The 25,139-nt window shown below is 47.3% G+C and overlaps 1 protein-coding gene across 4 annotated transcripts in view; it reads left to right on the top strand.

Moving 5' to 3' along the window:
* The window catches only part of kcnh1a (potassium voltage-gated channel, subfamily H (eag-related), member 1a), an 88,423-nt gene that overhangs the window by 38,222 nt on the left and 25,062 nt on the right, over positions 1–25,139 (top strand). For all 4 annotated transcript variants that reach the window (XM_072690006.1, XM_072690005.1, XM_072690004.1 and 1 more), the window contains 3 exons: positions 15,909–16,108; positions 16,782–17,034; positions 23,277–23,473. In XM_072690006.1, coding sequence (XP_072546107.1) covers positions 15,909–16,108; positions 16,782–17,034; positions 23,277–23,473 — 650 coding nt within the window. The remainder of the gene's footprint in view (positions 1–15,908; positions 16,109–16,781; positions 17,035–23,276; positions 23,474–25,139) is intronic.

Raw genomic sequence — 25,139 nt, 5'->3', positions numbered from 1 at the left:
CTCACTGTTGACTCGATTCTGACTAAGCGAGAAATGACAAGCTCATATTCTCATATCGCTGTCATCTGTTGTTGTGAAAAGTTGGAGTGAGTAAATCTGGACGTGGTCGAGCGTGAGGAGCGTTCAAACGGGCCGGCAAATTCAGACCCATCCCAAAAGGTCCATCTAACCCAGATCCTAGAACCTTGTACTTGTTCCACTGCAAGATCAGCACTGTGACCCTAGGGAGCTTCAAGCTTCATGGCTAGTTTTTAAGTTCCAGCTAACCCCACAGGGCCTCCTGACTGTCATTTGCACTCGTACCCGTAGTCAGACGCCAATCAGCTTCGTGAGGACTTGTTTACCTGAGCAGGGTCTGTCCACTTTATGCTAACCAACAGCTAAGAGTGCTAAGTGCTAATGGTAGTTCGTTCTCTTAGATCAGTGTATTAACAGTGAGTGAGTTAACAGTAGTGCTTTTTACAACCCCGCCAACACCCCCTTATTCACCTGCAACAGAATAAAAAAAAAAAGTATTTGGACGGGTTCAGGTGACTTTACATTTGACTCTGTCCATCTAACCCAGATCCTAGAACCTTGTACTCGTTCCACTGCAAGATTGGCACTGTGACCCTGGGACCTGTGACCAATCAGCTCTGTGAGGACTTGTTTACCTGAGCAGGGTCTTTCCACCTTATGCTAACCAACAGCTAAGAGTGCTAAGTGCTAATGGTAGTTAGTTCTCTTAGATCAGTGTATTAACAGTGAGTGTGTTCACCTGACTCAGACCTGGTTCATAGGCTGTGTGTGTTTGTGTGTGTGTGTGTGTGTGTGTGTGTAGGTCCAGGAACAGACCCTTTCTGGGTTTGGGTTAGGTTTAAGGGTCGAGGTTAAGGTTACGTAGTTTCATGCTAGCTGCATGAAAGGGTCACTGCATCAAGCCAGCCATAGTGCTTTTTACAACCCCGTCAACACCCCTTATTCACCTGCAACAGAATAAAAAAAAAAAGTAATTGGACGGGTTCAGGTGACTTTACATTTGACTCTGTCCATCTAACCCAGATCCTAGAACCTTGTACTCGTTCCACTGTTTACGTGGCTCGTAATCAGTGTATTAACAGTGAGTGTGTTCACCTGACTCAGACCTGGTTCAGAGGCTGTGTGTGTTTGTGTGTGTGTGTGTAGGTCCAGGAACAGACCCTTCCTGTGAGTTCCCGTGAGCAGCCGTGGGCCTGTTATTATTGTGTCTGCTGCTCTGGCTCTGTTCGGTCGGGCATCGTAGCGCGGCGTCGCTGGCCGAGTCGCTTTCCCTCTTTGATCTGTTGGGGAAATGTGATGAGACCGGCTTCCGTGCAGATGTGCTGCCCCTCATTGGCTGCTCTCGGGCAGAGCTGGCAGCGGGTACTGGAATGCCAGCTCTGTTGCTGTGACAACCGCTGGCTTGGGGTGCTGGCGTGGGGGGAGGCTGATTCAAAAACCAGGCTGGGACAGGGGGGAAGAACAGCAGCAGCTCGAACGGTGGGGTTCGGGCGCTCATGCATGCACACACGGACAGGCGGAGGGGGCAGGCAGAGAAATAAACAGCCTCACAAATACACAACGTGTGTGTGTGAGTGTGTGAGTGTGGGTGAGGCTGTCATTCATGCCTTAATAAGAACACGAACATCCATTGCATTTAGTGTGGCTGATGCATTGGAACTGTGTTGATTGGACGAATATCAGCCCCTTAAAATCCACACCAGCTTAAAATCGGCTGTGTCGTCAGGTGAGGGTTGCCTCTCGATGAGAGGTCCAGATTAGGTCCAGCAAAGGTCCAAAAAAATGCTCCCTACGCTATTGTAGAAACAGAAACCTGCAGTTTGATTGATGCGAAGCATGGAAAGCTGCTTGAGCACTAATAGCGCCCCCTTGTGGAGAGAGTTACAAGCCAGTTCCAGATGCTGTAGTAGCACTATTTGATTTATTCCTCTGTAATACGTCCAGAAGTTATTCCATGAGCAACATTCCCAACTGTGAGCTAAGGCCTTAGCCCCAAGCTAATGCACTAGACCAATAGAAATACCGCCTTAACTGCAACCTACAAGGCCCAAAGCAGGCTAGTCCACTAGTCCAGAGCCAAAGATTTTGCAGCATTGCTTTGATGATTTGATGATTGAGTTCAGAGTGTTAGTGAGGTCAGGATGTTGGATGATGACCTCCCAGCTTCATCCGTAACTCCTCATCTCATCCCAAATGTATTGGACAGAGCACCGTCCACCATTCCAGAGAACCCAGTAGATCCACTGCTCCACAGCTCACTGCCGCTGGGGGCGGCGTTCATATGCCTGGCATTAGGTTCACGTTGGTTTATCTGCTACACAGGGTTCTAATTTATTGGCAGTACTTCTCTACAGGGACCAGACAAGCTGCTTGTGCGCATTTGCACATCTGTGCAAGCTGAATGCGTCCTTTGGAAGAGCTGTACATCCCTAAATACGGGTTTTCCGGGACTTTTATCCAAAAAAACGACTGAATTAATGAAACTGTATCCCAGCAGTGAACCACAGTGAGAGCTCAAACTCTCTCATTTAGTGCTTTTCTTTTTTTCCTTCCTTTTTTTTATGCCACCACACCTGCCTCACTTCAAGGACTAGCCGTCCTCATGCTCAGGAATTGCTCTGCTGTTGCATAATTTACATTATTTCTCATCAGCATGTTGATGATGGAGAGATGCCGGAATGCGAAATAAGACCGCCGTGACATGTCAGCTTTTCTGCCAATTCCCTTTGAGTGCAGTGTCAGATTAGCAAGTGAAAGAGAGCAGCGACACGTCACGGTATTGTGCAGATCGACAGATAAGCAGCCCAACCGTGCTGAAAGTATCAGTGCCAAAAGCACCGCTTGGTTCACCTCGAACCTGAATAGTGATTTCAGTTTTCTGAGACTGGTAGCTTTAGCGACAACCAAGTATTTGAGTACATGCTAATCCGTAGCAAGTGCCTATAGGCTCTTTTAGGCACTACAGCAGCTTGCCTTAGCATCTTTGGCCGTAGCGTATGGAGCAGAGTCAGGGTAAGGGAAAAGAGCATTGCATTGTCTGGTCATAGTGGCACTAGCCAACAGTTAGTTGCTTACGAATATCTCTACGCCGATGGGCACGGTGGTCTCGAGATGAGGGGTGTTCAGGTCAATTTCTGGCGTATTGCTGTTTATGCAATGGAAAACAGCCAGTCAGACGTTCGTTGCTATCTCGGCAGTGAATTGTCAACACAGGCGTGTGCAGCCCGACGCTCGTACAATCCCCCCCACTCTTTACACCACTGAAATAGCAATCCGAGTCATTTAGACCGCACCTGGCTCTTAAAGGGTTTGCTCAATCGCCCTGCAGGTCTTTTGCAGTTTGCTGCCTCGTGATCCCACAAGCAAGTTTTCTTGATCTTCCCAACCTCATATTGCGACGAGCTCACTCCCATAGCGGCGTGTCTGAAATGCTTTTCTGCCTTGTGGAAGTCTGGGAATAGTGAATGCCAGGTGTGGGCTAGAGGGGTATAAAGCCCCCCAGTGTTGAACTGTGGAGCAGTGGAAGAACTGTGTTCTCTGGAGTGATGGTTGCTGCTCCGGTACTTTTCTGGGATGAGTTATGGAGCTGAGGTTAGGGGATGAGGTGATGGGTCATGGGGTGATGGTCATCATCCAACAGCCTGACCTCACTCTTTTGCTCTGGTTGCTGAATGCGGACAAATCCTCAGAGCAGTGCTCCTCCTCTAGTATAATCTAGTAGAAAGCCTTCCTCCCTGGACAGTTTTTAATACCCTTGATTTCCAAAAACCAGCAGAAATGAGCAGGTGTCCCAATACTTTTGATACCAAGCTGAGCCAGAGCCTCAAACAGGAAAGCTCAAAGAGCTCGGCGGTGTTTACAAATCGAGCAGAGCGGCGTGGCGGCCGCCTCCTCCTCGTGAGCGGCGGCGTCGGCGGCGTCACGTGGCTCTTTTTGGTGCGCGGTGCGGAAGAGGAGGGGAATAAAAGGCGAAGAAGTTCAAATGGAAGCGGAGATGTCGAGACATTAAATATTCTGTCACATGCTGCTGTAGCGCTGCCGCGGGAGAGCCTTTGACAAGGCCCCATTTTCATCAGAGGAGGAAAAGTCTTCCTCCGTCTACATGCTCTCCAGCTCCATCTGTTTTCTTTTTTTTTTCTTTCTCGCCGGCAGAACAATGAGCAACGAGAATAGCTCCGTCTGACGAGGGAAGCAACGCACACTTGTGAACCTGGCTCCATGTTAGAGGGGGGATTTTGGCGCCATTGCACAATCGCAGGTTATTTTGGCCGTTTAATTATCCACACCGCACACGGGGGAAAAAAGAAGAGCCTAACGGATATATTTAAATGTTATGATTCCCTGCCAGCTCTCCTGGTGCCTCTCCAGCGCGTCCTTCTCCACCACAGTCGTTTAGACCTTTGCACAATCACTGGCATTTGGATTTGCAGGCTGCCTGAGCTGTAATTTACAGTAATTGCGCGTAATTCACAGCCAAACCCGTCATTACCGATACGTACGTCCTCGCAGCGAGCCTCGGATTTCGGGAGCAGTGTTCGGATCTCAGCGGACGATGCCATCAGTCAGCTTGATTGGCAGGTGGACCGAGCAGAGCTGGCAGGATTGCGGTTTGCGGTGAAATGCATCTCTGATTTTTTTTTTTTTAGCTTTCAATGGAAGTCAACGGAAAAAAGTTTGGAGCGTTTCTATTGGTTCGCTCATGAAAAAGTTTGGACACAATGTAAAAATAACCACGCCCAGATTCAAACTGTGTCAAACAATGGAGATATACACGTTGGGACCCCATGAAAACCCCAGTGTGTTAAAAAAATAAACGTGAGGGGCTAATGTAGGTGGAATGGCTGGAGCTATGTAAATGTGTTGGTTGTTGTGACGTCATAAAATCTGATTTTGAAATGGACTGTTTTTGTGGACTGAGGAGGGAACAGGGAAGTTTCGTCTCGTCTCTTGTCTCGTCTCTATTCTTCTCTTCTTTTTTCTTCTTTTTTCTTCTCGTCTCTTTTCTCCTTGTCTCTCCTCATCTCGTCTTTCCTCTTGTCTCTCCTCTTTGCTTTTCTCCTCCTTGTCTCTTCTCTCCTTGTCTCTTCTCTTGTCTCCTCATTCCTTGTCTTTTTTCTCCTCATCTCTTCTCTTTTCTCCTTGTCTTTCCTCATCTCTTCTCTTCTCTTGTCTCGTCTCATCTCTTTGCTTTTCTCCTCCTCATCTCTTCTCTCCTCTTGCTTTTCTCCTCCTTGTCTCTTCTATTCCCCTCATCTCCTCTCTCCTTGTCTTGTCTCTCCTCATCTCATCTCTTCTCTCCTCTCGTCTCATCTCTTTGCTTTTCTCCTCCTCATCTCTTCTTTCCTCTCATCTCGTCTCTTTGCTTTTCTCCTCCTCATCTCTTCTCTCCTCTTGCTTTTCTCCTCCTTGTCTCTTCTCTTTCCCTCATCTCCTCTCTCCTTGTCTTGTCTCTCCTCATCTCATCTCTTCTTTTCTCTCGTCTCTTTGCTTTTCTCCTCCTTGTCTCTTCTCTCCTCTCGTCTTGTCTCTTTGCTTTTCTCCTCCTCGTTTCTCCTCTTGTCTCCTCATCTCTTCTCTTCTCCTCATCTCCTCTCTCCTTGTCTCTTCTCTTCCCCTCATCTCCTCTCTCCTTGTCTTGTCTCTCCTCATCTCATCTCTTCTTTTCTCTCGTCTCTTTGCTTTTCTCCTCCTTGTCTCTTCTCTCCTCTCGTCTCTTTGCTTTTCTCCTCCTCATCTCTTCTCTCCTTTTGTCTTGTCTCTCCTCTTTGCTTTTCTCCTCCTTGTCTCTTCTCTTGTCTCCTCATTCCTTGTCTTTTTTCTCCTCATCTCTTCTCTTTTCTCCTTGTCTCTCCTCATCTCTTCTCTCCTCTTGTCTCGTCTCATCTCTTCTCTCCTCTTGTCTCGTCTCGTCTCTTTACTTTTCTCCTTCTCATCTCTTCTCTCCTCTTGCTTTCTCCTCCTTGTCTCTTCTCTTCCCCTCATCTCCCTCTTTGTCTTTTTTCTCCTCATCTCGTCTCTTCTCTCGTCTCGTCTTTGCTTTTCTCCTCCTCATCTCTTCTGTCCTTGTCTTTTCTCTCGTCTCCTCGTCTCTTCTCTTCTCATTCCTTGTCTTTTTTCTCCTCATCTCTTCTCTTTTCTCCTTGTCTCTCCTCATCTCATCTCTTCTCTCCTCTCGTCTCATCTCTTTGCTTTTCTCCTCCTCATCTCTTCTCTCCTCTTGCTTTTCTCCTCCTTGTCTCTTCTCTTCCCCTCATCTTGTCTCTTCTCTCCTCTCGTCTTGTCTCTCCTCTTTGCTTTTCTCCTCCTCGTTTCTCTTCTCTTCTCCTCATCTCCTCTCTCCTTGTCTCTTCTCTCCTCATCTCGTCTCTTCTCTCCTCTCGTCTCGTCTCTTTGCTTTTCTCCTCCTTGTCTCTTCTCTTGTCTCCTCTTCTCCTCATCTCCTCTCTCCTCGTTTTTTTCTCCTTATCTCTCCTCGGTTCGTCCGTGATCCCAGTCCTTTAAGTTTCACAAAACACACACACTCCACACACTCTGATCCTCAGATAATAGTAATCAGTATCTTATCCAATCACTGCCGAGGCTTTATTTAGAGGTCGTCCACTGACTGGCTAATTAACGAGTGTGTACTGTCTAATGAGAACGATTAGCGCTGGTGCACAAACACTGCAATTGGCGCCATCAGTCACGGACGCGAGCCGCATGCTCTTACACACACCTCGGCTCGCCGGGAGACGCCGACACTCCGTTAGTCTGCTCATTGGGGGGTCCTCCAAGGCGCTTCACTCTCCACCATGTTTGAGAGGAGAGACGAGGATAAAGAGAAAGGCAGAGAGAGAGGGAGAAGGGGAGAGAGAGAGAGAGAGAGAGAGAGAGAGAGAGAGAGAGATGGGTAAAGGAGAGGGGAAGAAAGAAAGGTGGGTAAAGAGGAGAGAGAGAGGGAGAGAGGTGGGTGGGAGAGGGGGAGAGAGAGGGAGAGAGGTGGATGGGAGAGGGGGAGAGAGAGAGACAATGGCTAATTGTTTCCCTGCCACTACAATTAATCAACCAGTCTAATCAGATTACACAACCCCCCCTCTTCTTCATCTCTCCTCTTTTCTCCTCGTCTCGTCTCTCCATGTCTCTTCTCTCTCTCCTCTTTTCTCCTCATCTCGTCTCTCCATGTCTCTTCTCTCTCTCCTCAGCTCCTCGTCTTGTCTCTCCATGTCTCTTCTCTCTCTCCTCAGCTCCTCGTCTCTCCATGTCTCTTCTCTCTCTCCTCAGCTCCTTGTCTCTCCATGTCTCTTCTCTCTCCTCAGCTCCTTGTCTCTCCATGTCTCTTCTCTCTCCTCAGCTCCTTGTCTTGTCTCTCCATGTCTTTTCTCTCTCCTCAGCTCCTCGTCTCGTCTCTCCATGTCTCATCTCTCCATGTCTCTTCTCTCTTCTCAGCTCCTCGTCTCATCTCTCCATGTCTCTTCTCTTTCCTCAGCTCCTCCTTTCTCCTCGTCTCGTCTCTCCATGTCTCATCTCTCCATGTCTCTTCTCTCTTCTCAGCTCCTCGTCTCATCTCTCCATGTCTCTTCTCTTTCCTCTACTCCTCTTTTCTCCTCGTCTCGTCTCTCCATGTCTCTTCTCTCTCTCCTCAGCTCCTCTTTTTTTCCTCGTCTCGTCTCTCCATGTCTCGTCTCTCCATGTCTCTTCTCTGTCTCCTCTGCTCCTCTTTTCTCCTCGTCTTGTCTCTTTTCTCTTTCTCTTTTCCCTCCTCTGTTCTCTCTTTGTCTCGTCTATTCTCTTGTCCTCTCTCCTTCTCTCTTTTCTTCTGTCCTTGTGTCTTTTCTCCTCTACTTCTGTCCTAGTCTCTTCTTGTCTCTCCTCTACTTTTCCACTGGTCTCGTCTCTTCTCACCCCTTAGCTCTATTTCTTTTCTCTTCACTACTATCCCTCTCTCCTTGTCTCCTCTCTCCTCTCCTCGTCTTGTCTTGTCTCTTCTCGTTTTTTCTATTGACTTTTTTTTCTTCTCATTTTTCTTCTTCTCTTCTCTCCTCATTTCCCTTCTATTATTTCCTGTCTGTTCATTTATTCTCTTCGCTTCACTCTTTCATGTTTGCTCTTATTTATCCCCCCTCCTCCTCCTCCCCCTGCCGTTTTTGGATCCTGTCAGAAGCAAACAGTGTGTTTTTAAATCTCTTTGTCTCTGTTAGTGGGTACAGTGGCTCTGTGCGTGGTGTAATGACAGATGGTGCAGTATTTGCCTAATGAGCACAGGGGAGTGGGCACCAGCTCAGAAGCTGGAAGCTGGAAAGCCCTGCTTTACTCCTGCAAGATTTCCACACATCCACTAATGAGCTTTATTTCTCTGCTGCTCACTTCAGAAGTGTCGACCCATCATCTGAGCGGAGCGGCAAAAGCGCAACAGTTGTGTGTCATACGCTGAAGCGTGGTCTAGGTGATGCTGTGTCGCTATGTTCTTCACTCCAGACTTCTCCACCGGGTCACCAGAACCCCACAGAACCGAGTTCAAGGGAATCAGTGCTTACATATCACCTCACATCAACCAGAGTAATATATTTGCTTCTGAGAGTTGGTGTAACTCAAACATTTGGTTTGGGGAGTTGGTGTAACTCAAACATTTGGTTTGGGCAGTTGGTGTAACTCAAACATTTGCTTCTGAGAGTTGGTGTAACTCAAACATTTGGTTTGGGGAGTTGGTGTAACTCAAACATTTGGTTTGGGCAGTTGGTGTAACTCAAACATTTGCTTCTGAGAGTTGGTGTAACTCAAACATTTGCTTCTGAGAGTTGGTGTAACTCAAACATTTGCTTCTGAGAGTTGGTGTAACTCAAACATTTGGTTTGGGGAGTTGGTGTAACTCAAACATTTGGTTTGGGCAGTTGGTGTAACTCAAACATTTGCTTCTGAGAGTTGGTGTAACTCAAACATTTGGTTTGGGGAGTTGGTGTAACTCAAACATTTGGTTTGGGCAGTTGGTGTAACTCAAACATTTGCTTCTGAGAGTTGGTGTAACTCAAACATTTGCTTCTGAGAGTTGGTGTAACTCAAACATTTGCTTCTGAGAGTTGGTGTAACTCAAACATTTGGTTTGGGGAGTTGGTGTAACTCAAACATTTGGTTTGGGCAGTTGGTGTAACTCAAACATTTGGTTTGGGCAGTTGGTGTAACTCAAACATTTGGTTTGGGCAGTTGGTGTAACTCAAACATTTGCTTCTGAGAGTTGGTGTAACTCAAACATTTGGTTTGGGCAGTTGGTGTAACTCAAACATTTGGTTTGGGCAGTTGGTGTAACTCAAACATTTGCTTCTGAGAGTTGGTGTAACTCAAACATTTGGTTTGGGCAGTTGGTGTAACTCAAACATTTGCTTCTGAGAGTTGGTGTAACTCAAACATTTGGTTTGGGGAGTTGGTGTAACTCAAACATTTGGTTTGGGCAGTTGGTGTAACTCAAACATTTGCTTCTGAGAGTTGGTGTAACTCAAACATTTGCTTCTGAGAGTTGGTGTAACTCAAACATTTGGTTTGGGCAGTTGGTGTAACTCAAACATTTGGTTTGGGCAGTTGGTGTAACTCAAACATTTGCTTCTGAGAGTTGGTGTAACTCAAACATTTGGTTCGGGCAGTTGGTGTAACTCAAACATTTGCTTCTGAGAGTTGGTGTAACTCAAACATTTGCTTCTGAGAGTTGGTGTAACTCAAACATTTGGTTCGGGCAGTTGGTGTAACTCAAACATTTGCTTCTGAGAGTTGGTGTAACTCAAACATTTGCTTTGGAGACTCGGTGTATATGTACACTGTGGTCTGAGTCTTTAGGTCTTCCTTCCATATATCAACTCTTTACAGTGTCTGTCTGAGAGTCCTCTCTGTTACACATAAAGCAATATAGGAGAGCGCTCCATTAATCTACTGTCAGAGCCTCCCAGATTGCTGGGATAGACGTAATAGGGTGGGGAATTTAATAGGAAGGAAAATTGTTTTTTTAAGAGGACACAGAAAGCTATAGAGAGTAATGGGTCGGAAAGTAGGCAGTGGGCTAATCAGCTCTAGAGCATTGAGAGTTAGAGTGCATGTGATACTATGCATAAAGGAGGGACAGGCGGTGGGCCACTGGGTTCTCCAGCTGTGTGCAATAAATAAATGAACAAAATAAGATGATGTCTTAATGGGCTGGCATCCAATCAGCTTCTTGTTCCTGTGCAGGCTTTCTCTAGGAGGTCTTTTGGTTAGGTTTTGCATGGCCTGTTCGTCCCGATCATATACTCCACATATCGTCACGTTGCTCGTCCCATCCCATCCCATCCAGCGGAGGTCCGGCATACCCAATTTCCGTAACTGCGTGCTAAGCAGGGAGAAGTGTACACCAGGCAGATTGGAACCAATTCAATACCCTCTTCCAATCTAAGTCCCAGACACGCTAGAAAATAAGCAATAAATCCTGGCCTAGTCCCCGCCTCAGGAATGCCAGCGTAATGGGAGTAATTCCAGAGACTCTGAGGGAGGGAGAGAGTGCCGAATGGGGAGTGGGATTAGCCAATCATCGGCTCTATTTTTAGAGGAGCCGAACTGAAGCGGAATTGATGCTGCGTGATGAATTTTAGATGTGCAGAATTCTACACCAGTGTTAATGGGCAGGATAAGCACTGGTGTGGCAAGAAATGCAGGCATGCCGTTATCAGACATCAGGTATCAGCTTGGCGACAAAAGTTTGTGGACATCTGCTCATCCAACATTGCTCCAGTGGTATTAACATTGAGGATAATTCCTCCGCCCTTGGCTGCAGGAACAGCCTCCACTGTTCTGGAAAGGCTTTGCCCTACATACTGGAACATTGCTGTGAGGGACTTTTGATTGCATTCAGGTCACATTGTTGGATGGTTAATTCTGCCACTTTAGCTTACCCCTAAGGAATTGGATGGAGATCAGTCATGCCAGGCAAATGCCATCCCACTGCTCCAGAGCCCAATGCTGGAGTAGGAGGAGACGGGGGTGGGGGTGGGGGGGTTACAGCCCTCTGGCTGGTACTTGGCACTGAGCATAGTGACCGTAGGCCACTGGTCACTTTATTAGAAACACTTGCCTTGTACTTCCACACACTGGCCACTTTATTAGAAACACCTCCCTTGTATTTCTACACACTGGCCACTTTATTAGAAACACTTGCCTTGTACTTCCACACACTGGCCACTTTATTAGAAACACTTGCCTTGTACTTCCACACACTGGCCACTTTATTAGAAACACTTGCCTTGTACTTCTACACACTGGCCAATTTATTAGAAACTTTTTCTTTGTACTTCCACACACTGGCCACTTTATTAGAAACACTTTCCTTGTGCTTCCACTCACTGGCCACTTTATTAGAAACACCTCCCTTGTACTTCCACACACTTGCCTTGTACTTCCACACACTGGCCACTTTATTAGAAACACTTGCCTTGTACTTCCTCACACTGGTCACTTTACTAGAAACACCTCCCTTGTACTTCCACACACTGGCCACTTTATTAGAAACACTTTCCTTGTACTTCCACACACTGGCCACTTTATTAGAAACACTTGCCTTGTACTTCCACACACTGGCCAATTTATTAGAAACACTTTCCTTGTACTTCCACACACTGGCCACTTTATTAGAAACACTTGCCTTGTACTTCCACACACTCATCTCTGCAGTCATGTATCACTGGACCCATAACACACACACACTTTCTCTCTTATACTGACACTGAGCCAATTATGCATGGTTTCAGATCACTGGACAAAGACTCGTCTAATATCACACGTATATACACAAACACACACACACACACACACACACACACATTAACACATACAAGTCCAGCCCTGCTAATGAAGCTTGGAGCAGTTTAATCTCGTGGCTGTTGTGTGTAATGGATAGTGGAGTACGCCTGGTCATTAGAATTCATGTGACTGTGTGTCTGAACTCACTTATGTGTTGCTTGTTTTTGTGAGTTTTTAGGACAAAAATATCTGGTATGAAGTTAAAAATTGAATCAATAACAAAAAAGGAAAAATTCCTGAAGCAAACCTGTGGCCTGTGGAGTCTTTCAGTTCATGTTTGGGGGGATTTTAGGCTTCTAGTTCTGGGAGAATCTTGGGTCGTCTTGCTGCTCTTTTGGGGGTAAACCTTCAGCTTGAGCCTGGGGTGGCGGTTTTAGGGTGTGTTTAGAATATTTATCCTGCTGTAGAAGCTCTTCAGAATGTGCTGCTATTTAACTGACTCCATTCTGCTCCTTCTACCAGTAAAACGTTCACATTGCCACTGGCTGCAACACATTGACCCACCCTGATGCTTAACAGTTGGAGAGGTGGCCTTTTCATGAAATACGTGCATATATAATACATAATGTTATTGTTATTATTATATACACAGCAGATCTCCACAAGACCTCTAAAAGTGTCCTGCTGTGGTTTCTGGTCCCAAGACGTTAGCAGCAGATCCTTTAAGTCCTGTAAGTTGGGAGGTGGGGCCTCCATGGAATCCATGAATGAGCCTTTGATGCACATGACCCTGTCGGGACCTATGTAGGGGCATGTATTATTAAATATGGACACATATACTTCCATATAGTATAGATACTTACATATATATTACATAAAGAGCATGTTATCATTACATACACATACATATATACTCATATTATATAAGGAGTATGTTATTATTACATATAGATATTAATATATATACTCATATTATAATGGGCTTGTTATTATTACATATAGATATTGATGTATATACTCATATTATATAAGGGGTATTTTATTACATATAGATATTTAGATATGTACTCATATTATATAAGGGGCTTGTTATTACATATAGATATTTTGATATAAAAGGCCCCTTATATAATATGAGTATATATTATTACATATAAATATTTAGATATATACTTATATAAGGGGCGTGTTATTACATAGTTGTGGTAGGGTATGGTGAGTTGCACTAGGGTAGTGTAGGGTGCGGTTGGGTAGTGTGGGGTGCTGTAGGGTAGTGTAGGGTGCGGTTGGGTAGGGTGAGGTGAGGTGAGGTGGAGTGGTCCTTCAATAAATCATGTCCACTTTAGGATATATATATTTCATATAAGGGGCTTGTTATTACATATAGATATTTTGATATATACTCATGTTATATAAGGGGTGTGTTATTACATAGTTGTGGTAGGGTAGGGTGCGGTAGGGTAGGGTAGGGTGAGTTGCGGTAGGGTACTGTAGGGTGCTGTAGGGTAGTGTAGGGTGCTGTAGGGTAGGGTGAGTTGCGGTAGGGTAGTGTAGGGTGCTGTAGGGTAGGGTGAGTTGCGGTAGGGTAGTGTAGGGTGCTGTAGGGTAGTGTAGGGTGCTGTAGGGTAGGGTGAGTTGCGGTAGGGTAGTGTAGGGTGCTGTAGGGTAGGGTGAGTTACGGTAGGGTAGTGTAGGGTGCTGTAGGGTAGTGTAGGGTGCTGTACGGTAGGGTGAGTTGCGGCAGGGTAGTGTAGGGTGCTGTAGGGTAGTGTAGGGTGCTGTAGGGTAGGGTGAGTTGCGGCAGGGTAGTGTAGGGTGCTGTAGGCTAGGGTGAGTTGCGGTAGGGTAGTGTAGGGTGCTGTAGGGTAGGGTGAGTTGCGGTAGGGTAGTGTAGGGTGCTGTAGGGTAGTGTAGGGTGCTGTAGGGTAGGGTGAGTTGCGGCAGGGTGCTGTAGGGTAGTGTAGGGTGCTGTAGAGTAGGGTGAGTTACGGTAGGGTAGTGTAGGGTACTGTATGGTGCTGTAGGGTAGGGTGAGTTGCGGTAGGGTAGTGTAGGGTGCGGTAGGGTAGGGTGAGTTACGGTAGGGTAGTGTAGGGTGCTGTAGGGTAGGGTGAGTTGCGGTAGGGTAGTGTAGGGTGCGGTAGGGTAGTGTAGGGTGCTGTAGGGTAGTGTAGGGTGCTGTAGGGTAGGGTGAGGTGAGGTGAGGTGAGGTGAGGTGAGGTGGAGTGGTCCTTCAATAAATCATGTCCACTTTAAGACAGTCAGGGTAGGCTCTGAAATGCCTCTCTGCTTTTTAGGCTTTTCTTTCCCTTCTAGCCCTGTAAATATCCAATCTCTGACTCAGCAAACACTATACAGTGCCCCTGTGTGTGTGTGTGTGTGTGTGTATGTGTGTGTGTGTGTGTGTGTGAGACATGTGAAGACATTCACTGTCAACTCGGCTCCTCTTCCCTGTCACCTCCAAGCCAAATCTGTCCCAAATCCAGTCGAGTCTGTCACTCTGCATGCCTGCACTCATAACCTCTCTCACACACACACACACACACACACACACACACACACACACACACAGAGGATGCCCGAAATCACACTATTTAACACTACCAATGGCCCTGCCTCTGGAAAATGACTGGTGTTGGGGGAAAAAAGCCTGCATCTGGGGTAGAGGGGGGTTGAGAGAGGTAACATGGCTCTCATTCCATTCTGACCATTCATCTACACTGTCCACAGAAAGTCTGAAGACACCTAGCTCCAGGAGACATCGTCGCGTATGTAAATACAGGTGGTTTGATTCAAGATGCAAACCAGAAAAAAGTATGGAAAAGGAGAGGGAGGGGCTCATGACCGGAAGCATGCCACATCATCTGTCAAACATGGTGGAGGTAGTGTTATGGCTGGCAATGGAGCTAAGTCACTGCAGCAGTAACCCATGTAAGCCAGTCATGTACAAGCATCCGCAGATGCCTTCAGTGAGTGCTCACGTCATAAGCTTTGTGTAAACAGAAGCGCCTCAGAAGTCGCATGCGTGACCTTCCTGTGTGTGTGTGTGTGTGTGTGTGTGTGTGTGTATGTGTACATAAAAGCAGTTGATTTGATTTCTTCCTGTAACCCCATCCATTATTGACACACCTAATCCACTTTAGGAAATCATTTACTCGTCTTTATTGCATTAACCTGCTTCCTCCTCTCCCATCCCGCTCCCCCTCGGCCTCTCTCACGCTGCCATCCATCTCCTATCTCTCTCATTCACCCCTCACTCGCTCCCCCCCCTCCCCCCTCACTGTCTCTGTAGATGGGTTGTGTAATAGCTCCCTCTAGTTCTCGTGTAGACCTCCACAGATCCCCTGAACTGCCATTTCTTAATAACGCTCCACACTGGAGCGTCTGGTGCTTTCTAAGGTCTAAGGTGGTCTTTGATGGTCAAGGTAGTTGGGGAAAGCACACCCGACGCTGGTAGGCTGGCTGGTTGACCAGTATGTTGTTGTTTTTTTTTTGTTGCTTGGTTGTGCTGGTCTACCAGCTCGGTCAATCGTGGTCATGATGGTCAACCAGCATGGTCATGATGGTCGTACTGGTTGGCCCGCTTGGTCTTGCTGGTCATACTGGTTGGCCAGCTCGGTCATGATGGTCATAATAGTCGACCAGCTTGGTCTTGCTGGTCATTCTAGTGGATCGGTTTGATCATGCTGGTAGACCAGTGTGGTGTTGTGGTCATGCTGATCTACCAGCATGGTCATGATGGTCAGGCTGGTCAACCTGCTTGATCATGATGGCCGAAACCAGCGTTGTCATGATGGTTGTGCTGGTCATCCAGCTTGGTCTTGCTGGTCATACCGGTTGGCCAGATTGGTCATGATGGTCATAATGGTTGATCAGCTTGGTCATGATGATCATGCTGGTCAACCAGCTTGGTCTTGCTGGTCATTCTAGTGGATCAGTTTGGTCATGCTGATAGAGCAGTGTGGTGTTGTGGTCATGCTGGTCAACCAGCTTGGTCATGATGATCGACCAGCGTGGTCTTGCAGCGTGGCCAGATCGGTCTTGCTAGTCATATACTGGTCAGCCAGCTTGGTCAGCCTGGTCGACCACTAGAGTCTTGCTGGTCTTCTAATGCTTTACTTACCTCCCTCTCTCTCTCTCTCTCTCTCTCTCTCTCTCAGCTCTCCTGTACGCCACCATCTTCGGTAACGTGACCACCATCTTCCAGCAGATGTACGCCAACACCAACCGTTACCATGAGATGCTGAACAGCGTGAGAGACTTCCTCAAACTCTACCAGGTGCCCAAAGGCCTGAGTGAGAGAGTCATGGACTACATCGCCTCCACGTGGTCCATGTCCAGAGGCATCGACACAGAGAAGGTGTGGTATTACACCCCCACTGTAAACCTGAGACTCCTTCCTTTCTGCGCCACTGTGTGTGTGTGTGTGTTTAGTCCCTTGCTAATGTTGCAAGCTGTTGTTCCCCGTCTTCAGACATTCTGCAGTGTTTTCTACTGTAAACCCTGGAGAAGGATCTAAAGGCACAGACAGAGAGAGTGTGTGTATGTGTGTGTGAAGCCTGTCAAAACACTCCTGCTGCCCAACATCACTGCTGCTGCAAAGGTTTAGCATCTGCAGACAGCAGATCTACAGATATGTCTCTCCTTCTTTAAAAAGTCTACAGTATAAAAGTAGAAGGCTTGGACAGAAGTATGTGGACAACCCTTCCTTATTCTTAAATTCGGGTGTGTTGAGTTTCAGCCCATCGCAAACAGGTGTAGGACATCAATCACATAGCCATGCGGTCTCCACTGACTAACGCTGGAAGTAGAATGTGTGATATGGGAAGTGCTCAGTCGCTTGTGATGGTGTCATGGGATGCCAGCTGTTCCACAAGTAAGCTCATGGCATTTCTGCCCTGCTAGATCTGCCCCAGTCAACCGTAAGTGCTGTGGAGTAGAAGCATCAGCGGAACTCACTGTATGAGTGTTGATGTTTATCAGCTTTGCCTCTCTCTTTCTCTCTCTCTCTCTCTCTCTCTCTCTCTCTGCAGGTGCTGCAGATTTGTCCTAAAGACATGCGAGCCGATATCTGCGTTCACCTGAACAGGAAAGTGTTTAAGGAGCACCCTGCCTTCCGGTTGGCCAGCGACGGCTGTCTGCGGGCGCTGGCCATGGAGTTCCAGACCATTCACTGCGCTCCAGGTGACCTCATTTACCACGCCGGAGAGAGCGTGGACAGCCTCTGCTTCGTGGTCTCCGGCTCGCTGGAGGTCATCCAGGACGACGAGGTGGTCGCCATTCTAGGTGAGCAGCTAGCGGGGGGTTCGATTCTGATTATTATAATCCACTAGATCCCTATAATCCACTAGAAGCAGATGGACTGGTGGAGTGCGGGCGGTTGGTCGGTTAGTGGTGAGACGTGTTTACACGCTCCCGAGTCGAGGACTGGGGTCTAGTTGTCTGGTCTTGGTTTTGAGGCGCCGCTTCTTTGCAGTGCTGATGGACAGATGCTGAGCTAACATTAAAGCCTAATGCCTCAGAGAGAGAGAGAGAGAGAGAGAGAGAGAGAGAGAGGAGGGGGAAATAAACCAGACAAAAACACAACAAAGTGAAAATTGGGTCCAGAGGCTTAATTAACTAGCTCATCAAGAAATAGAAGAGGGAGAGGGAGAACGGTGAGATAGCAGGGAGAGAGAGAGGGAAAGGAAAGAGAGAGACAAAACAAGACAGAGAGACAACAGAGTGAGCGAGATGGGAGTGAGGTAGAAGGAGATGGAATAGCACGCGAGAGAGAAAGAGAGAGAGAGAGGAGAGGGAGAGAGAGAGGAGAGGGAGAGAGACAGACAGAGAAAGAGAAAGAGGAGAGGGAGAGAGACACAAAGAGAGAGAGAGGAGAGGGAGAGAGAGAGAAGAGAGGGAGAGAGAGAGGAGAGGGAGGAGAGGGAGAGAGAGAGAGAGAGGAGAGGGAGAGAGACAGAGAGAAAGAGGAGAGGGAGAGAGACACAAAGAGAGAGAGAGACAGAGAGAGAGAAAGAGAGAGAGGTGAGGGAGAGAGACACAAAGAGAGAGAGGAGAGGGAGAGAGACACAAAGAGAGAGAAAGACAGAGAGAGAGAGAGAAAGAGAGAGAGGTGAGGGAGAGAGACACAAAGAGAGAGAGGAGAGGGAGAGAGACAAAGAGAGAGAGAGAGACAGAGAGAGAGAGAGAGGCGAGGGAGAGAGACACAAAGAGAGAGAGAGGAGAAGGAGAGAGACACAAAGAGAGAGAGAGACAGAGAGAGAATGGGGTGTGTATAGTAAGTTATGCACTCAGGAAGAAGACACTCAGGTTACAGAGAGAGAGAGAGAGAGAGAGAGAGAGAGAGAGAGAGAGAGAGAGAGATGGATTAATGGATTTAGACAGAGCTGAAATGAAACACTGCTCATCTGTAATACACTACCGTACACACACACACACACTCTCTCGCGCACGCCAGCGCCCTCACTCTTGGGCTCTTTCTGCAGACCTCTAATAATGCGTCTGTAGAGTTGCTACGGAGACCCGTTCTAGACCACTAGTTAGTCGTTAGACCACACTGATTACTGCCCTAATCTAATCACACCCTTCAGGTCACCAGGTTCCTCTTACTGGTTCTCGGTTCCTCTCTCATGTTCTTACACAAAACCTTTCTCTCTCTCTCTCTCACACTGGAACAGCACTTCCACCCACTTCCACAGAGCTATCTAGAACCCCTGACGGTTACACACCCCTCTGTTTATATCTATCTAGGCCTCGTTGAGCCGCCTGCTCAGACTGCACTGGCGATGCCATGGGGGAAAGTCCCTCCCACTGCGGGGAAAGATGGTGAAAGCGGTGTGTTTGAGTAACGGGACCGTCTCTGCGCATTAAGCCGGGCTGTTTAGCCTCCAGTTAGAATTTCGGATTCAGCCTCTGTGGAAACGGCTGCTAATTATGTGACTATTACGCAATCCCAGCAACTTCCAAAACCTCCGCAACCAGGAATACTGTCTCCCTGCCCCATCTTCCGGAATACAGGCTAAAAATATCTAGGAAAGACTGAGAAGTGAGTCATTCTCAGGAAACGGGCGCCTTCTGCGAGGGCAAAAACAAAAACAAATTAAAAAGACAGTCATAACAACCCTTACAACCCCGTCACGTAAAGTGTTACGGGGTTGAGCGTGACGGGGTTGTCAAAAGGTTTTGTGCTTAAATGGACTTCATCCTGCCGGCCTCCCAGTACAAAATACGGGGAATAAAGAACGGTAAGCCGTAGATGCAGGTTCTCTTCTTTGGCAGCTGGAGGGGGATAGTTAGCTAGCACCATATTAGCTAGCGCTTACAGTTGTTGTGAAACCCTCTAACTGAGAATGCGCATTGCGTGGCTTAATTTAGGGGGCGTGTCTTTGCTATTGTAACGATGGATTGAAACTCAATCACGGGTGTGTTTTTGGGCGTGATGTGCAATAAACCAGAGCCAGGTGTGGTCTGACTGACTTTGGCGGGTTGCTATTTCAGTGGTGTACAGCGTGGGGGGGGGGGTACGAGCGTCGGGCTGCACGTGCCTGTGTTGACAATTCACTGCCGAGATAGCAAAGAACGTCTGACTGTTGCCGTCTGTCTGCCTAAGTTGTTTTCAGACAGTGGAGAGCCAGAAATTGGTCACACTGGTCACCTGACACCTCATTTCGAGACCACCGCGCCCATCAGCGTAGAGATATTCGCGAGCGGCGCTGCTGTTTAAAGGAGGCAGGCGGAAGGCGTGAAAAGCTCTCATGTAAACGGGCAAAAATGGCAGGGCTTTGTGTTTGTTAGGTTATGTAAAAGCACTTATCTCCTGGCAGGAGTGGAAGAAGTGTGTGCTTATTGGCTTATTAAAAGACATTCTCTCTCTCCCTCTCTGTCTCTCTCACTCACTCGCTGGTCGGGTTCCTGAAATACTGGACGGTAGCTCTACTCTCATTAGGATAATATGTCTGACTGACTCTGTCTGACTGACCTGCAGGTCCGTACAGCGGCTGTGAAGACCACACGCATCCATCCTCAGTCAGACCCCTCCACTCACTCGCTTTAACACATTAGCCCTCTCCCAGTGCAGCCAGGGGGGACGCCAGCTTTCTTACCTCACAGCACAGTAAACACACTACACATAATCAGACCCTGCACAACACACACACACACACACACACACTCTTGTGAAGTGCACACCTTGCTGGACTCGATCTATACAAATAGGCTTTCTGGACATCCCCTAACCTCGTTCAGCTGCATTACTCATTACTCTACGTAATCAGCTTAGACTGAGTGCAGGGCCTACTATCGCAATGCGGGAGCGAGCAGGCCGAGCTCAGAGACATGGAAGTGTGTATTACAGCATGGAGTCATTCACCGAAAGGGCCCAAGGGTGTAAAGCACATGTGGCTGTTGTTATGGCAACTGTAACATCGCCCCACTGTCAAAAACAACCACCACACAAAGATACGCTTTATAACATTATTACATTATAGACTTTATACTGGATATTAAAGCAAACTCTGTTGGTATCTGAGTATCTAAATATTACACTGTCTCAGCTTACATATTTCAACTGCTCTCACAACTGCTCTCACAACTGCCTTCACAACTGCTCTCACAACTGCTCTCACAACTGCCTTCACAACTGCTCTCACAACTGCTCTCACAACTGCTCTCACAACTGCCTTCACAACTGCCCTGTTTGTGATATTTTCAGAGTTATTTTCAATACCTGCTGCTATATGCTGTCAGTGACTCAATAACTGCTGTAAAGGACTCAGTAACTGCTGTCAGTGACTCAATAACTGCTGTAAAGGACTCAGTAACTGCTGTCAGTGACTCAATAACTGCTGTAAAGGACTCAGTAACTGCTGTCAGTGACTCAATAACTGCTGTAAATGACTCAGTAATGATTAACTGATTCAGTAACTGCTGTAAATGATTCAGTAATGACTCTAACTGATGCAGTAACTGCTGTAAATGATTCAGTAATGACTCTAACTGATGCAGTAACTGCTGTAAATGATTCAGTAATGACTAACTGATGCAGTAACAGCTGTAAAGGTTCAGTAATGACTGATTCAGTAACAGCTGTAAATGATGCAGTTATGACTCTAACTGATTCAGTAACAGCTGTAAATGATGCAGTTATGACTGATTCAGTAACAGCTGTAAATGATTCAGTAACAGCTGTAAATGATTCAGTAATGACTCTAACTGATTCAATAACTGCTATATGAGCATCAGTGGCCAGAGAGGCTTTATTTCTACAGGGGTTTAAATGACGCTGTTTGTCAGGCGGCTCTGACAGGCGAATGAGGTATTCAGAGAGCGGTCAGTTTTCTAATGACTTAATGAACACTCGTCCCGACTGCTGCGATCGCCCCTGGGGGTCAAAAGCAATAACACCTCAAACACAGAGGTGTGTTTGCTGACAGCGAGACACGCCGTCAGGGCGTTTCATCTAAGCCAAAGACACCCTCGAGGCGGGCCAGCGGGAGCGAGGGAGAGAGCGTGCGGATTTGTTTACGGGGGAGCGAGGGAATATTCTTCCTGTCAAAACGTCGGATCTGCTCTCACTCTCTCTCTCTCTCTCTCTCTCTCTCTCTCTCCTGCCAGACATGCAAATGATCTGGAGCGCATCACAATGCGTCCTGAGTGCTTTCACCTCCCCTGTGCTCATTAAGCTTGTGTGCAGCAGTGTGTGTGTGTGTGTGTGTGAGAGTGTGTGTGTGTACCTCATCTCACCTCTGCAAAGGTAGCTGAATTTCAGGGTCTAATCGCCCCCACCCCTCTCCCCAACCCCGTCGAATTAACCGTCTGGGCGGAATATTTTGGTTTGCGCTGTAATCAGCTGAGCCCCTGAGAGACGAGTGTAAGATGAGCCTTTGCCCTTTCTGAATGACCGTCCACTCCATCAGATCTGACACACACAGTGATGGAAACTCTGGGAGAAGCGGATTCCAGTAATAGGAATTCTGTACTGCAGCAGATGGATTTGTACATGGATTTACACTGAAGGAAAGGAAACATCTGCACCTGGGTGCAGTTTCTATCCTTCTGACATTTTCAGTCGTTTTCTGGCTTGTTTCGTGTATTTTCACTGCAGTTTAGTCCTTGTTAGCTTTGAGGCTTTAAGGTTAGCTTGGATTTTTACCCTCCCGAATCCGATCGGAATGCCACAAAGGTCCGTAGAATACATTCACTGAGTATTTCAGGTGTTATTTGATGTATAAACATGTAGAAATAGTAAAGACGGGACTTTGTTTGAGTATAAAATGCTCAGATGCGATTTTACAACCCTGTTTACCACCCTGTTATTTTGCCCTCAGAATTCAACACGCTGGTTTTCCTTTAACGGAAGGATTGTAGACAATACATCGGCTGCGCCCCTAAGCAGTGGGACAAATTACTTCGCTAATGACTGCAAACACACACACACACACACACTCACAGAAAGTCCACACACTTACAGCATTTGATTGAAACCCGGCATCTTCGCTCTCCTAGCCACAGCTGATGAAAAATGAGTGTGAGATCACACACTTGGCGCATTCCCGCTGACATTTGGATATTACTGCTACAGACAATTACACTCCACATTAGGAGAGTGAAGCATTCATCCCAAAGGTCAAATCTCTAAGTTCTCAAAGCAAAACGTTGTATTTTGCCTTGTTTACTAACTCGGCATGTAGAAATCTCTATCTCTCTCTATTTTACTGTCACTGTCACTCTCTCTCGCCCCTGAATCAAGTCAATTAAGTGCATTTAGATTTAGTCAAAGTCAAGGTCAAAGTGACCAGCATTAACCTTGTCCCCATGGGCTCCTCTAAGCAGCTGCCTGGAGCTGCCTGAACATTAAAATGACTGAGGCCCACGAAGGCAGAGAAGGCTACAAGCAGATTCAGGTAGCCGCCTCTGCAGGTTGTGATGTAATTAGGTCAAGCTGACATCTAGAAGACCCAAGACCCACTGGAGTGGCGGTGCACTGTTCTACTGACCTTAACGACCTCCCCCAATTTCAGCTGAGTAAATGAACCCATCCACTCACTAGGACTCAAAGGATCACTTGCAGTGCTTGAGGACCTCTTTCGATACATGTGCCACCAATGCAGCATGACTAGGCACTAGGAAAGCACCTGATCCCCTGATGATGGGACAAATTAGGAGCGAGAGCACCATCTACCCACCCAGAACGAGCCTGGCCAATTATGCTCTTTTAGGCTCCGGCTGCTGATGGCGAAGCAGCATGACTGACATGTCGGAGTCTACTGAGCCAAGGAACAAGGAACATCTGAAAGATGTCAAAAGAGTAGAGTAATATAGCAAGACAGCCTTAGCATCTGAGAGAACTGGAAGCAGGGTGCTCAGACCTTCGGGTGCTTTAGGACCTTTTCTTCATTTTGAAACTGTGGAAGATATCAGTCGATATTCCTACAGGTTGCCAGACGCCAGCCGCCCGACCTGCCGTTCCTCTGAGTGCAGCTGAATGCATGCTTATCTTGTAGTGATGGTTTGTACGCTTGTGTGTGCAGGTAAAGGGGACGTGTTTGGTGACGTGTTCTGGAAGGAGGTGACCCTGGCGCAGTCGTGTGCGAACGTGAGGGCGCTGACCTACTGCGACCTGCACGTGATCAAACGGGACGCCCTGCAGAAAGTGCTGGAGTTCTACACGGCCTTCTCCAACCACTTCTCCCGCAACCTGCTGCTCACCTACAACCTCCGCAAGCGTGTGAGTATATATTTATATATAAAGACCTTAAGGACTTAAGGAAAAATACAGTGGTATGGGCACCCCTGGCCAAAATTTCTGGGACTGTGAATAGTTAAAGCAGCATTATGCGAGAATTGGTATTTCTTGCTCCTGGGTTCCCCCTACAGTCTGCAAGTGTAGCTTGCATCTTCAGATCCCACTGTCCTGATGGCATACTCATCGCATTGCCGTGTTCTTGCCAATACACGTCCCTACAGGAGGCGCTATTCTCCCTTTGACAGATCAGTGGAGTGCAATCATGACTACAGTCACGCCCACAGATATGACCAATGATTGAAAATGTGCAAAATACACAAGATACGATGAGTTACAGTGGGTGATGGATGGATGGATGGCGAATGGAAGAATAGGTGGAGGGATGGATGGATGAAAATAGGTGGAGGGATGGATGGCTGGATGGATGGATGGAACAATAGGTGGAGGGATGGATGGATGAAAATAGGTGGAGGGATGGATGGATGGAAAAATAGGTGGATGGATGGCTGGATGGATGGATGGAACAATAGGTGGAGGGATGGATGGATGAAAATAGGTGGAGGGATGGATGGATGGAAGAATAGGTGGATGGATGGATGGCTGGATGGATGGATGGAACAGTAGGTGGAGGGATGGATGGATGGATGAAAATAGGTGGAGGGATGGATGGATGGAAGAATAGGTGGATGGATGGATGGAAGAATAGGTGGAGGGATGGATGGATGAAAATAGGTGGAGGGATGGATGGATGGAAGAATAGGTGGATGGATGGATGGATGGCTGGATGGATGGAACAATAGGTGGAGGGATGGATGGATGAAAATAGGTGGAGGGATGGATGGATGGAAGAATAGGTGGATGGATGGATGGCTGGATGGATGGATGGAACAATAGGTGGAGGGATGGATGGATGAAAATAGGTGGAGGGATGGATGGATGGAAGAATAGGTGAAGGAAGGGATGGATGGCTGGATGGAAGAATAGGTAGAGGGATGGATGGATGGAACAATAGGTGGAGGGATGGATGGATGAAAATAGGTGAAGGGATGGATGGATTGATGGCTGGAAAGTGGTGTGCCATTGTATAGCATGATGTAGTTTAACCCCTTGAACCCTTTAAACTCTAATAATTTGCATCAATTTTATAGGCCCTAAAATATAGCCATGTGGGACACCACAAAATCTGCTAAATCTGCTATTATGGAAGAGCTGTATACCTCTGTCTGATGGAATACAGCTGATTGAGTGCATGTCAAGAGACTGTTTACATTAAAATGCACAAAGTAATTCAGCAATAGACCAGGCTTTAGCCTTATTGCAATCTCGACATGGTGGTCTTCAGCACAGCACAGGCTGCCACTAAACATCTCTTTTCCCAGCGCTGTGTGCAGGAGAATCCCATCCCTGTTTAGCTTTGCTGCACACAGGTTTCACTAGAAACAGTAGGTGTGATGCCACCCACTCCTACACCAGCTCCTCTGAAGGATCTGCTCCTCTCTCTCCTGGCCCCGTCAGCCTTTATCTGTGCTCCCTCTTGTCTGCCTCAGTGGTTGACAGGTGAAAGATTGGATGTATGAAGTTGTGAGCTGGGCTGAAATCCCACCTTTTCTGTTTCTCAGTGCTCAGATTAATGGGTACCCCTGAATCT

The sequence above is a fragment of the Salminus brasiliensis genome, chromosome 10 (assembly GCF_030463535.1).
Source record: "Salminus brasiliensis chromosome 10, fSalBra1.hap2, whole genome shotgun sequence".
NCBI classification, from domain to species: domain Eukaryota; kingdom Metazoa; phylum Chordata; class Actinopteri; order Characiformes; family Bryconidae; genus Salminus; species Salminus brasiliensis.
Note: the sequence above shows the minus strand (reverse complement) of the source record. Positions and strands in the feature narration are given on the sequence as shown.